We start from the raw sequence: 13,787 nt of genomic DNA, 5'->3' as shown, positions 1-13,787 counted from the left end.
TCTCTTGGAGGCCATCACGTTAATTCAAACACCTATGGTGAATAAAATCGACGCTGTGGCCATAGATCTGGGACTCCTTCGCCAGGACGTCCGCTCCTTGGCTGGTAGAACTGACGCGCTCGAGACCCAAGTACGCGAGAATACTGAAGTGAATACCCAGCTTCTGCACGACATGGAAGGCCTCCAGCAAACGGTCAAGAATTTGGAGGACAGGGTGGAGGAGGCCGAAGGAAGGGCCCGCCGGAACAACATCCGGCTGCTCGGATTACCGGAGGGCATTGAAGGCTCGGACCCCACCAACTACGTGGAAAACCTCCTGCTGCAGGGGATCGGCGCGGAGAAACTATCGCAGGGGTTCTCCATCGAAAGGGCTCATAGGTCGCTTGCCAGGAGGCCCCCACCAGGAGGCCCACCCAGGCCTATGATAGCAAAAGTATTAAACTACAGAGACCGCAAGGTCGTCCTGGCGTACTCTCGGTCAGGGGGCCAGATACTGAGAAATTCGGCCAAGATCGCAATTTACCCCGACTACACCTTCCAAGTGCAGATGAACAGAGCTCAGTTCAGTCACACCAAAGCCAGGTTGAAGGCCGCTGGTTTGAAGTACATGCTCCTTTACCCTGCAAGGCTAAAAGTAATACACAAGAACAGAGCCCACCTATTCGACACACCGGAACAAGCCCGGGACTGGATGGATGAGCAGCAACTACCAGACATCGAAGGCAAGAGGCGCAAGCCGCACTGACACACCTACCAGAGACTGCTGTAGCGAATTACACTTTACGAGCATAGTAACCTAACCCCAAGAGCAGCTGAAAGGGTCCTATCACGCGGAACACTGAAGCTTCAGCTCCCTCAACCCCCCTGGAGCTTGTTTTTTCTGTTTTTCAGGGTACGTTTACCCGCCCGTAGGGCACCCGAAGACCATGCCTGGTCCTAAGGAGCGGAAACGGGACAGTCACGACGAGGAGTATCTTGTCAGACCAGTTATTTGTTGGGGAAGTTTTTTTTTAGGGAAAGGGGACCCGGAAACCCGCACCCTAGTTGGGAACCCTAAAGTTGAAATACCGAGACCACAGGACTCCCTCATTACTACAGCACCTCTAACGGGACCTCGACCAGGACCGGGGCAGGAGAGAGAACACCACCATGACTATGGCTGAGAGAATAAAAGTGATGACGTGGAACGTCAGAGGCATGAATAGCTATGTGAAATAACAAAGGATCCAGGCATACCTGCGACGCTGCAAGGTAGGGATCGCCATGCTTCAGGAGACACACCTAACAGAGGCAAAACTGACAGCGCTAGCCAAAACTTGGCGGGGGACCTTGGTGGGATCCTCCTACTCCTCATATGCTAGAGGGGTTCTGGTATGGATTAACCCGACAGTCCCCTTTAAAGTTACGGACACCAAGACGGATGACGAGGGCAGGATGGCACTGGTGCAGGGTACCATGGAGGGAAGAGACCTATGCCTGATTAGCACTTACGCACCTAACCATGACGCCACGACTTTCTTCCACTCCCTGTACTCTAGACTAGGCCCCTATGTAAATAGCACCATGGTATGGGGTGGGGACCACAACTGCACCTTAGACCCTCTCAAAGATAGGTCTGACACCAAACACTCCCGCCTGTCCCCCCCAGCCAAGATACTATCCAAACTGATTTCTCAGTTGTCACTTTGCGATCTGTGGAGGGAACTGAGTCCGGAGAGACGAGAGTACTCCTTCTTCTCCCCGCCACATAGCGTCCACACTAGGTTAGACTACATGCTGGTCGGTCAGGAGCAGCAAGCCACTTTCAGCGAGGCACAGTATTTACCCAGAGTATTATCAGACCACTCGCCCTTGTCGGTCACCTGGGAGGTGTACCCGCCCAGACCCCCGGTTCCCACATGGAGACTGCGAGCAGAGGCACTGCTGGACGCAGCCTTCAGGGACCATGTACAAGACAGCACAGATGAATACTGGCTAAACAACCTAGGCAGTGTAGAATGCATCAGCACCGCATGGGAGGCGTACAAGGTGGTTATGAGAGGGGACATGCTGGCTGCAGTAGGGGGGGGCACAAAGGGTCATTATGAATGCTCTGGCGGAAGCAGAAAGGAAGCTGGGGGAGCTGGAGAACAAGGCAGATCTGACTCCTGAGCATGTACGGGAAATAATAACGCAGAGACAGGCCTGTCTGTCGCACTGGGAGTCCCTGGGGAAACTAAGCTACGCCAAACACACTGAAAGGACACACGCCCTGGGAGACAAGCCTGGTAAACTCTTGGCCTGGCTGTACAAGAGGGAAACCCCTAGAACCCCCATCTGCCACATTCGTAGATCAGATGGCACTACGGTGCACACCCAGGCAGAAATTAACACAGTCTTCTCTGAGTACTACCAGGACCTATACTCCAAAACCCCGCCCTCGTCGGACACCGGGATCGAGGACGCCCTAGGCTGCAAAGAGTTACCCAAGCTAGACCCACAGTTGGCCGTAGCCTTAGAAGACCCGATTACCCCAGACGAACTCAAGGCTATCATTAGATCATTACCCTCTGGGAAAGCGCCAGGCATGGATGGCCTTCCTGGGGAATTCTATAAGACATATGAGGAGACCCTTGCCCCACTGCTAGCACAAGTATACAACAAGGCTTTTGAACGCGGCACACTCCCTGACTCCATGAGGGAAGCAATAATCATCCCCTTGCTGAAGCCCGGCAAAGATGGGACAGATTGCGGTTCATATAGACCTCTCTCTGTCGACTGCAAAATACTGTCGGCACTCCTCGCCAATAGACTACGCAGAGTGATCCCCCTGCTAATTCACCATGACCAAACTGGCTATGTACCCGGGCGCTCTATCACCGAAAACTTACGCAGGTTGCAGCACATCATATACTGCACTGAGCGAGATACCCAGAAATACGCGGTGGCATCACTTGACGCCACCAAGGCCTTTGATTCGGTTAATTGGGAATGGTTATACGCCACCATGGTCAGGATGGGCATTGGACCCGCTTTCCTTAAATGGACCCAATTGCTTTACACCCACCCCGTGGCCAGAGTGCACACCAACAAGACGTACTCTGACAAATGGCCCCTCTACAGAGGCACACGACAGGGATGTCCCTTATCCCCCATGCTATACATCATTGCTGTAGAGCCAGTGGCCGCGTACATCCAGCAGGAATACGGTGGGGGAGGCATCATACTAGATGGAGTGACACACCTTATCTCCATGTACGCGGATGACACTCTTCTCTACCTACATAACCCTGAGCACCACTTGCCCTACATCTTGGAGCCACTAGACTGCTTCCAAAAACATACAGGCATCCAGATAAACAAAGACAAGTCATGTCTCTACCCCCTCGGAGCACTATATAGCAATGAGTGTGGATCCCTGCCCCCACTAGCTCTTCAGTAGCAGGTGACTTCCTTCAAATACTTGGGTATTACCATACACCGTAGCCCAGATACTGAACATATTCTCAACACAGTCAGAGCAAGGGATGCACTCACTAACTCCATGACTTTCTGGGGGAAACTCCCTCTCTCTGTGGCAGGAAGGGCAGGACTCAAAATGGTAGCGCTCCCACGCCTACTGCACTGCTTTACCAATGTCCCCTACAACATCCCCTCAGCCTTTTTCAGAGACCTGAACAATCTCTGCAGAGTATTCCTGTGGCAGGGAGGCAGGCACAGGGTGGTGCTTGACATCCTTCAGAGCCCCTACGAGAAGGGCGGACTGAAAGTCCCTAATTTCGAACTATATTACCTGGCCAGCCAACTGAAGCACGTAACGCACTGGATGGCAGATGAAACCACCACGGACACCAGACTTCTCCAACCGGCTCTGCCGCGACTGCTACTTCGAGACTTGTTGTGGGTCGAGAAAGGGGCTCCACAACGTCACCCATACCTGGCCAAGCTAGGAACTCAGCTCTGGAAGCGGGCCTGCAAAGCTGTGGGGTTGAAGGACTCATACTCCCCACAGATCCCCATCGCTGCAGTCATGGCGAAACCCTCTTGGGGGAACACTGAAACTCGCTCGGTGTGGGAGCCTTACGGTGTGGCAGTACTGGGCGACCTCATGCACGAACATGAACTTTTGACATTCCCCGACCTCTGCGAGTTGACGGGCCTGCCCACCGGGCAGTTCTTGCTCCACAGGGCAGTAACACTGGCCTTAAGGAAAAGATGGCCTGAGGCAGACAATCAATTCACTGAGAACGAAACCATCGAAACACTGCTAGACACTGCCGAGGGAGGCCACGAAACCTCCAGAATATATGAACGAACTAAAATGCAAAAGGAGATGGGAGTGTGAAATGGGCCTTGTATTTGAGGACAACACATGGGAGAAAATAACCCACTACCATAAAAAGACCTCCAGGAATGCTTGCCTCCAATTAATACAGCTATACATCACAAACAGAGCCTACCTTACGCCTGACGCCATATCAAAGTTCAAAGGGGCCTCGCCACAGACATGTCCCAAGTGCCACGCGCCGCGGGCAGGAATGACCCATATGTTCTGGAGCTGTCCCGCGGTCCTGAGGTTTTGGGCCCGGGTGAAAGAGAGGTTGGCGTCGGCCGGGATTGAAGTGGAAACTCATGAACCTGCAGCTTGTATATTGGGGACATAGAGGCGAAGCAGCAAGAATAAACCCCTAAATAGACTCCTAGACTTGATTTACATAACAGCTAAAAGGCGCATAGCCATGGGCTGGAAGAGCGTACGGGGTCCTAGCGAGGCCCTTTGGTGGTACGACCTCAAGAGATGGATTGCCGCGGAGACGGCGGCTTGGGAAATGGCAATCCAGGTACAAAAACTAGACTCCAGTGCAGATCTTCTCCGCTGGGTAGAGCTGACAGAGCCACTTCTCCGTCCAGCGACACCGGACAGCACACCGAACAGTCCTGGCAGCCCCTGCTCGGCACGTGAGCCTATTGAGGACTGAGGTTTTAACTGCGGTCTCGGGGGGAGGGGGGTGGAGCGGGTGGGAAGGGAATGTTAAGGTTGATGTTTTGTTATCACACATACTACATTGCTCTGCCGATGCGCTGTTTGTTACATGTTATCAAAAAACCAATAAAGAATTTTCAAAAAAATAAAAATACAGATCCAAACGACAGCCAATGGAGGGCTGACAAGAAAGATTGAAACCCACCATAGAATCAAACAGGGGTGCGCATTAGCCCCCTTTCTATTTGTCATATACATGGCAGATATGAAGACCTCGCAAGAACTGGTCTGTGCCTTCCCTCCAGAGATAAACGGGACTGAAGTGCCGTGGATACTGTATGCAGATGATGCAGTACTTGTCGACCAAACGCCCATAGGACTCCAACGTCGGATAGCGGCCTTCAACAAGTACCTCGTCGAAAATGATATGAAAATAAACATTAAGAAATCGATGGTACTAATAATGAAGTCCTATCGTGGGAAAAAACTGGCAGGGAAACATTTTGCTTGGTCGCTGGAAAATGAAAGATTGGAGGTGGTGGACACAACATTATACCTTGGGGTAAGGATAAATAAAAACTGCAATGAAGAAGGGCACTACGCACTGATCCGTGAAAAGCTAACGACTTTGACCAATCAAGGGCTAGTTATACATCAAAGGTTTGGAAAGTTTTCCTTGACGCCCATAATAACCTTCTACAAACAAAAGGTGGTGGCCGTAATTACTTATGATGCAGAGGCCCTGTTAGCCCTGCGGTGGGAAGCCTGGAACTTGTGTGAGTCCTATTTTTGGAATAAAATGTTATGCCTCCCTAATTTGCTGGCAATCGAGTTTATTGCTGAACTGAACTAAGGCTCCAATCCTTGGTATCAACTGTGCTGTGGAAAACTTTATCTCTCTACAGAAAATACATCCTCGATAATCCACCTAAACCGTGTGATATACTAGCACGGTCAGGGACATTAACTGGCGACACGATACTCCAACACTGGAAACAGAAATGTAAGATCATTTTGGATCAGTTCGGAATCTCCGACAAAAAGGACCATCCAGGAAAATGATTGGGAGGAAACTCAGGCTATCAGACTGTCCAAAAATCTGTGCCATAACATTATATGGGAGCGAAAAGGCTTAAATCTGCTCCCTTTATACCTGGCAAAATTTCCATCAAGCCACTACAGAGATCTCCTGGAGAAGAAAGCTTATGGAAAAATCAAAAGCGTTCTGTAGGTTTTCTAAAAATAAAGACCATTTAGAATCCATCAGACATGTGATGTTAGCCTGCCCGGCCCTGATACTAAAACGCCAGTCAGCTATGGGAAGTTATACTGTCAATATCTCTGAGGAGACGGAGGAGGAGTATTGGGAGAGGTTATTAACTGTTGAAAAAGTTGGCAAAACACTAGATGCCCTAAAATTTGTGGAATCCCTGAAATTGGAAATAGACGAAAATGAACTTGAAGTGGGGGAAGACTTACGGGGCACATAATACCCACCTGCTTTAAACTGGCACAGGAATTGTTCTTCACTTACCTTTTAACAATGGACATCTCCTAGAATTGACAGATTTGAAGACAATGAAATGTTAAAGGTGAAATGTTAAAGGTTTAATCTATTTAACCAATAAAACATTAAAAAAATAAAAACATAATCTATATTTTAAACATAACAATGAGATGAAGGAAAGCCATGTTACGCAGTCAGTTCCACAGAGTTAATGTTCAGTTTGCACAATAAAAGTTCCAAAAAGTTCATGGTTCAGCAGCAGTACCTCTGAGTGTTCCAAAGATCCTACAAGTAAAAGAAACTCTCACCAGTATGAAATATGACAGAGCTACCCAGAGCCAAGGTAGACATCAAGGTGCATGAGCAACATTATGGGATATTTGCTATCAGTCTGACTGAATTATTGAAGACTGTGCATAAAAACCAGAGGTTTTTCAACAGCAACTTGAGCAGCATTACAATGATGTGGAGAAATATGTAGAAATGATGTGAGAACAGAAACGCTTTGCAGCACTTTTTCCTTTCTGCAGCATCCTCACCTGCATCCATAAAGAATGTGATACAAGCAGGCAATGTATCTGCTGTTCGGCACAATAATCTTTTGTTCACAATCGCCAGAGGCAATGCAAACATGTTGCTTCTTAAATTGAGGATAGAGGCTATGCATGTCTATTATCTCTGCACCTTTATTAGGGTTCAAACTCTTCAGCTGAGCGTGAATTTACTGGAGATAATGTTGAAGCTGAAGTGGTTGTTTGGGCTGATGCTGAAAGCTGGTAAGCAACCAGAGCAACCTGCTGCTGAGACACAATCACTGTAGCTGTCAGTGAAAGACAGGGACCATCAGGGGCTTCAGGTATTGCTTCTTTCATTTGAAAGTATGTATATCTGACATTCACTCGATGTAGCTAGTGAAGGCATAGTGGTCATATGCAGGGAGACCCCTTTTAATATTCATGTTGTGATAATCCGTGCTTCTGATTTGTATTATTTCAAATATGGAGTAGTGCAATTTACAATGCTGCTGGCCATCTGAGCCAGTCTCCTGATAACTCTTTGAGAATCATAACATAATATCACCTTTGCAGTATTCTACAGTGCCACTAGATTAGATGTGATATGCACAATGTTGATGCTGGTTAATATTCAAAACCTTGTAGATAGCTCTAATCGCTTGACTAGTAACGTGTGTGTGCTTTGTACACAATCTATAGTAGCTAGGCCGAAGGGGTGAATAACTTCTGTTGACAGTTTCTTTACTATGGTGATTCTGTCTGCTTTTCTATAGGTATAAGCTTCTAACCACACCAAAAAATACAATTACCTAAATATGATTGCAATCGGGGACTGATTCCGCTGAACACAAACATAAGGGCCATATAAGGAGCCAAAGATCCTGGCAGGGCTGCAGCCCTGGCTGTGTCATCAGATAGGGCCTTTCCTTGTGCAACATCAGAGACAGATAAATGATGAACTTTGCATTTCACAATAGCGATGGTAGAAGGCAATAATAAAGTATCACACAGTGCAGGTATAGTGAGCCTGTGGCTTACAGGGGTGCGAGACGAGGCACGGAATCTTTTCTTCTTCCACAGAAAGCCAAAATCATGGGTGATACAACGGTCATATCAAGAGATTGAGTAAATAGTGCTAGATTTACCTTTGCTAAAATGTAAGCACAAGTAAGACCAGTACGCTCAGCAGCATTAGTGGGCCTCATAAAGGATTACCTCAGAGTTTTGCAGTGGTACATCTTTCAGATCAAGTCTGGGAGTTAAAAGGTATTCTGTAACCATTAGACTTTCATGTGTAGAGGGTGTAAGGAGCAGGGGAGCTGGGGTCAGCAATGAACAATGGATATAGTCACATTACCAGCAGAAAGTAAGTTTCTCACATTTAGTCAAACAGGAATTAAACATTTTTTGAGTCTTCACTTTCAGAAGAAACGTGATAACAGCATAAGACACTGCAACAGTACCTGGGTGTCGCTGGGAGCCATTCTTTACTAACAAGGGAGTAGTGGTCACAGATTGGAGACAGGATGGCAGACCCGCTGCTGCAGGGTCCAGAGATAAGCTATATTAGGGAATAGGGTGGTGATGGTCACCCTGCAAATGGATGAGAACTCCTAAATCAGTACCATTATGTGCATCACAATAGAAAGTAAAGGGCTTCTGTTCATTGGGAGGACCTATAGTCAAATGTCAGAAATGTAAGGCAGACAACTTTGTGAAGGTTTTTCAAAAGATGCCATTTTATTAAGTCAGAAGGTTGGGTGAACACCTCACTATCCCTACCCTGACAAGGATTTCCCTGCCTAAAATAAACTAAAGGAAACACTCTAACAAAAGGTTTCTGTCTCGCCTTATAATCTGTGTAAATTCCACTTCCCTAGATTCAAGCAGGATTATCTTCAACAGTTCCAAATGAATAATGAAATCCTGTCTTGTAATAAAGTTCCAACACAGTTCTTTGTCACTCCACCATGACAACTTAAGTTCCAACACTTCAGAATTGTGTGACAAAGGTTATTTCTCTTCTCTTCCACTTGTTACAGTAAGAACTCAAACAACCTTCTTTGCATACACCAAGAACACTCCCTTAGTTCATCAGCATCATCATAAATTGTGTTTGTCAGGGTTGTTCAACGACCACATATTATTTCTGAAGATTTTAAACACGTCTGCAGCAGTTAACACAATTCTTGCTCAGTAAGGGAAGTTTGTCCAGATGATTTATTAATATTTCAAAATATATCAATAGTTCTAGTACTGCTTCTTTAACAACCACTTGCTTCCACAATGAACGCTTTTCAGGATGATTTGTTAACACCACGTCACAGCATTTCTTCAACTTCCACCTCGTTTACTTCCATGCCAGGACTACTGCTTCAATTACACGTGGTCTAATCCCATACCAGGCCTACCTCTTCAATTTTCTCTGTTCGGGTATACTCTCCTGCCTGAGCAGCATACAGTGTTATCACAGTGTTATCACAAACTCCGACATGGTATACTCTCCTGCCAGGGCAGAAAATTACAAACACCAAGTGCCTCTGTGGTTGAGATCAGCATACAACAACTTTGCAATGTCTCTTGCTCCACAACACCATATTTTAAGCAATTCTTCAGAGAAAACAAGATTCACATTGGTGTTGTTAATTACACGTTTGTGACTTTCCAGAACCTCTGCAAGTTATGCTCCTCTCCTTCTAAATAACCTTTACCAGGAGGGCAGCCTTCTTGCCACTTTGGTTCCCCTCTTCTTCATCAACCAAACACTGACAATGATATGGTCTTATTCTAATTCTTCCTTAGTTTTGACAATGTGGGTTTACACCAGCTTCGGTTATGCACTTCGTCAAACATGGGCAATAAGATTTAAAAACTCTGGGACTTTCATTTGGCCCCTTCTGTTTTTGGCAATGTTTATTGATTTTAAATTCCTTTGCTTTAACTTTCTTTTGGCTTGGGTAATGGTAGTTTTGGGTTCTGAAATTATTGCCCCATCTTGTGGCTGGGTTTTAAGTAAATGTGCATGCTTAAAGTTACAGTCCATTGATTTTACAAAATAATTATTTCTCTGCTTTCTGCCAGTTCAGTATTCAAAATTGCCTCGTTTCGTGTTTTCCTTTCTACGCAATTGTTTTTTGATGTTAAAGTGTCTGCTCTGAGCATGCGAGTGGTCACGGATTGCTCTGGTTTCACAATAGCTTGGTGAACTCACCGGGGATGGCGTGTGCATCTGTTTCCCTCACTGTTCCCAGGTCTTCTGCCTCAGCTGCTCCTCACGGTCAGCCAATCTGCTGCTTCCAGTCTGGTGATGCCCGCGGCACTCGCACACAGAGCTTCCTCTGCTCCAAAGACTCTCTGGTGCTCACCTGCCACTGGAGATAGTCTTGTTAAGGGGGAACCTTTTTAAACTTTCACTTCCCACTGCGCAGCCTCTGCATTTCAGGTCCCCAGGGGGCAAACATCTTTTTCCGATCCTTTCTGCTGCACAACCTTTTCAATTAAGGCTTCTGGAGGTAAAGACCCTCTCAGGACCGGCTACTGCTCGACACTCGACAGCGGTACCAACATCTTCTCTCTCCTCCAGTTTCTGCTTCTGCTGCAACATGGAGAGTTCACAACCCCTCCCCCCCACCTGTGACTAGGTTCCTTCTTCTTCCCCTTCTTCCTAATGCCCAGCACCTGAGAGGGCCTTTTAAGCCTGCCAGTCTCCCTCATGTGTGGGTCATTTCCGTTAACAAGCTGCATTTTGCAGCTTTGTTCCTCTTCAACCATCTTCTTTGTCCCAGTACTTGGAGTACATAATGCAAACATCAGTTTTTCTAATGGGAATGTTGTCTTCATGCTAATTTATTTTCCTAATTATATTCCTTAAAGGAATATCACAAGGATAATTAAACAGACTTGGCTTTACAGAAGAATACATATTTTTAATGTCTAAATTGGTATTATTTTCTGACTTTACTTTTCCTTTGGGGTGTAGGGGAGTATCCAACTTTATGAGTCTCCCTGTTTTTAAAAGGGTTTTCATTTCTTCCAATATCTAAGGGTCTATGAATGTTTTCACCCACATTAAGATGTTCAACTTGCGAAGTTAAAAGCTTTCTCTTACAACAAGCTATCACAGATTTTGGTATTACTGACATTTCTTTCCTGGAGGCAAATTAATACTGCGTCCCACCCAATGGAGTCCACTTTTTCCACTGGGCCCTTTCTCCTCCCCGGTGATCCTCCTGCAGAACACCACCCCCAGGGTCAGGACCACTAGGGAGGAGACTTTAGGCAGGGTCTTTGTGAGGACTCTGCAGGATTCATCACACAAGATAGATCTTATTTGATCTTCAGAGGACAAAGAAGAGGTTCAGGATTTGAATATAGGTCACATGTTTGGTACCTTGGCGGATGACATGAATTTGGGCCTGACACAGATGCCTCTCACCCGCCCAAATGTTGTGCCCTAAGTAATGGGTGCCATTTTGACCAACTTTAAGCTTTTCCTTGGAGGCTTTTTGCCTCGTCTGAGCAAGTACAGTTAACAAATCAAGACAATCATGTTGATTTAATGGAGATGCTAATAATAACTCATCAACATACGCAACCAAAACATGCCCTCCTCTGAACACAAGAGAGTCTAGATCTCTATTTACAATCTGTGAACAGAGGGCCAGGCTCTCCACATGCCCTGCAGGAAGTCTTGTGAATGTGTGCTTCAAAGAGCATATGTGCATTAAAAGCAGATTTAAATATACATGCAACTGTTTATTTCTGTGTATAGCAAGCTATCAAAATATGATAAAATATATAAAGCATGATCCGAGACACAACATTCATTAAAACTACATAAGCATTAGCAGCCCTCAATTACAGTCTAGAACCTACTGGTAATATACTAGTGAAGCAACATGCCAAACTGATTTTATTTTATTTATTGTATTACGCCAACAAGCATACTATGTCACTTAGGGGGCAGAAGGGGAAGGGTAAAGGGAGGGAAATGTAAGGGATAAATAGAGCACAAATCTGATTTTCATAATGATAGATAAACCACTCTTCTGGAGCTATGGCACTGTGGACTGATCTTCAGATCCTGAAAGATCATTCCCTTGGTTGAAATGTAAAGATGTGATGGCGTCCTTCATAGAGTTTCCACATTCTGAAAAGGAATAAAAGAAACCCACACACACAATGACATATTAGAAATGTGTGGGACCTTTTGGGCTGAAGCACTATCGGGATACAGAATACACCAAATTAGATCCTTAACTTTTTATTCAAGTGATGTTTGAACATCACACATGTTCCATTTGCTTACACTTGGTTTGACATAGAAAACACATGATGTACTATGATGAGACGGATTGTGTTTTGGGACAATGGGACCTCCATTACGTGTAATATCGTTGTTCAAGCAATGCTGGGAGTCTTCCGTGCATTTTGTTCTCGTTTCCAGTAAAACTTGATAATTTCCACTACAATTGTTATTTTGTACTAGCACCTCAATGAATGAATTTAAAAAACAAAAAAGTTTGTTAATTGTCAAGGGAGGGAAATGTAAGGGATGAAAAGTGCAAACATCTGATTTTCATAATGATAGATAAACCACTTTTCAGGAGCTATGGCACTGTGGACTGATCTTCAGATCCTGAAAGATCACTCCCTTGGTTGAAATGTACAGAGGTGATGGCGTCCTTCATAGAGTTTCCACATTCTGAAAAAGAATAAAAGAAACCCACACACACAATGACATATTAGAAATGTGTGGGACCTTTCAGGCTGAAGCACTATCGGGATACAGGATACACCAAATTAGATCCTTAACTTTTAGTTCAAGTGATGTTTGAACATCACACATGTTCCATTTGCTTACACTTGGTTTGACATAGAAAACACATGATGTTCTATGCTGAGACGGCTTGTGTTTTGGGACAATGGGACCTCCATTACGTGTAATATCGTTGTTCAAGCAATGCTGGGAGTCTTCTGTGCATTTTGTTCTTGTTTCCAGTAAAACTTGATCATTTCCACTACAATTGTTATTTTGTACTAGCACCTCAATGAATGAATTTAAAAAACAACAAAGTTTGTTAATTGTCAAATGCACCATTTTTTTATTTTGTTTTAGGTGGACATTGGCATCAAGATACGCTCCTGCAGAGGATCCTGTGAGAAACATCTTGTGCATAAAATCACTACAGATAATTACAATACTTGGAAGAAATATCTACTTGAGGCTGAGAAAGTGGACAATGGCTTCCAGATGAAAGATCTGCCTCGCCTCAGAATGGCCCTGGTCATTCCAAATAATGTCACAAGCGCTCAGAAGCCACCACTTGTTATAGAGGAGAAGAAACTAGGCATGTTTGAAAGAATTGGTTCCACCATGTTGCACCTGGAAGAGTCAGACACATGATAAATATTTCATGATTTTGCTACAAACATTGATTTTGTATGATATTTCACTTCTGGTGTTAATGGTCACTATTTTACATATTACACAATAAGAAGTGTGGCAGATAAGGACCCGCGAGGTTCAGCGCAAGGACTACTAAATTGGGTTGGTTTGGTTGGGCTGCGGGTGAAAGCAGTAGTGGGAACCTGCCAAATTGCCCACTGGGTAAGTTAAGCACAGAAGGGTTGCTTGCTGGCACACTGCGCACACAAACAAAGTTTAAACCAGTTGGTTTTTGATTAGAATTTAATCAACAGATGATGCCGCCTGACACGTGTTTCGAGCACCACGCTCTTCTACTGAGGCTACATGTTGATAGTGTAAATATGATTATAGAATGGCAAATGGTACAATTAA

General features: G+C 45.3%; 1 protein-coding gene across 1 annotated transcript in view; it reads left to right on the top strand.

Annotated features, from left to right (window-relative positions):
- Positions 1-13,411, top strand: part of LOC138516296 (fibrinogen alpha chain-like) — a 196,514-nt gene extending 183,103 nt beyond the window's left edge. The window contains exon 3 of the mRNA XM_069631309.1: positions 13,104-13,411. Within this exon, the coding sequence (XP_069487410.1) occupies positions 13,104-13,391 (288 nt within the window). The 3' untranslated portion in view covers positions 13,392-13,411. The remainder of the gene's footprint in view (positions 1-13,103) is intronic.
- The last annotated feature ends 376 nt before the right edge of the window (positions 13,412-13,787 follow it).

This window comes from Ambystoma mexicanum, chromosome 6q (assembly GCF_040938575.1).
Source record: "Ambystoma mexicanum isolate Mex_15411 chromosome 6q, UKY_AmexF1_1, whole genome shotgun sequence".
Lineage (NCBI taxonomy): Eukaryota > Metazoa > Chordata > Amphibia > Caudata > Ambystomatidae > Ambystoma > Ambystoma mexicanum.
Note: the sequence above shows the minus strand (reverse complement) of the source record. Positions and strands in the feature narration are given on the sequence as shown.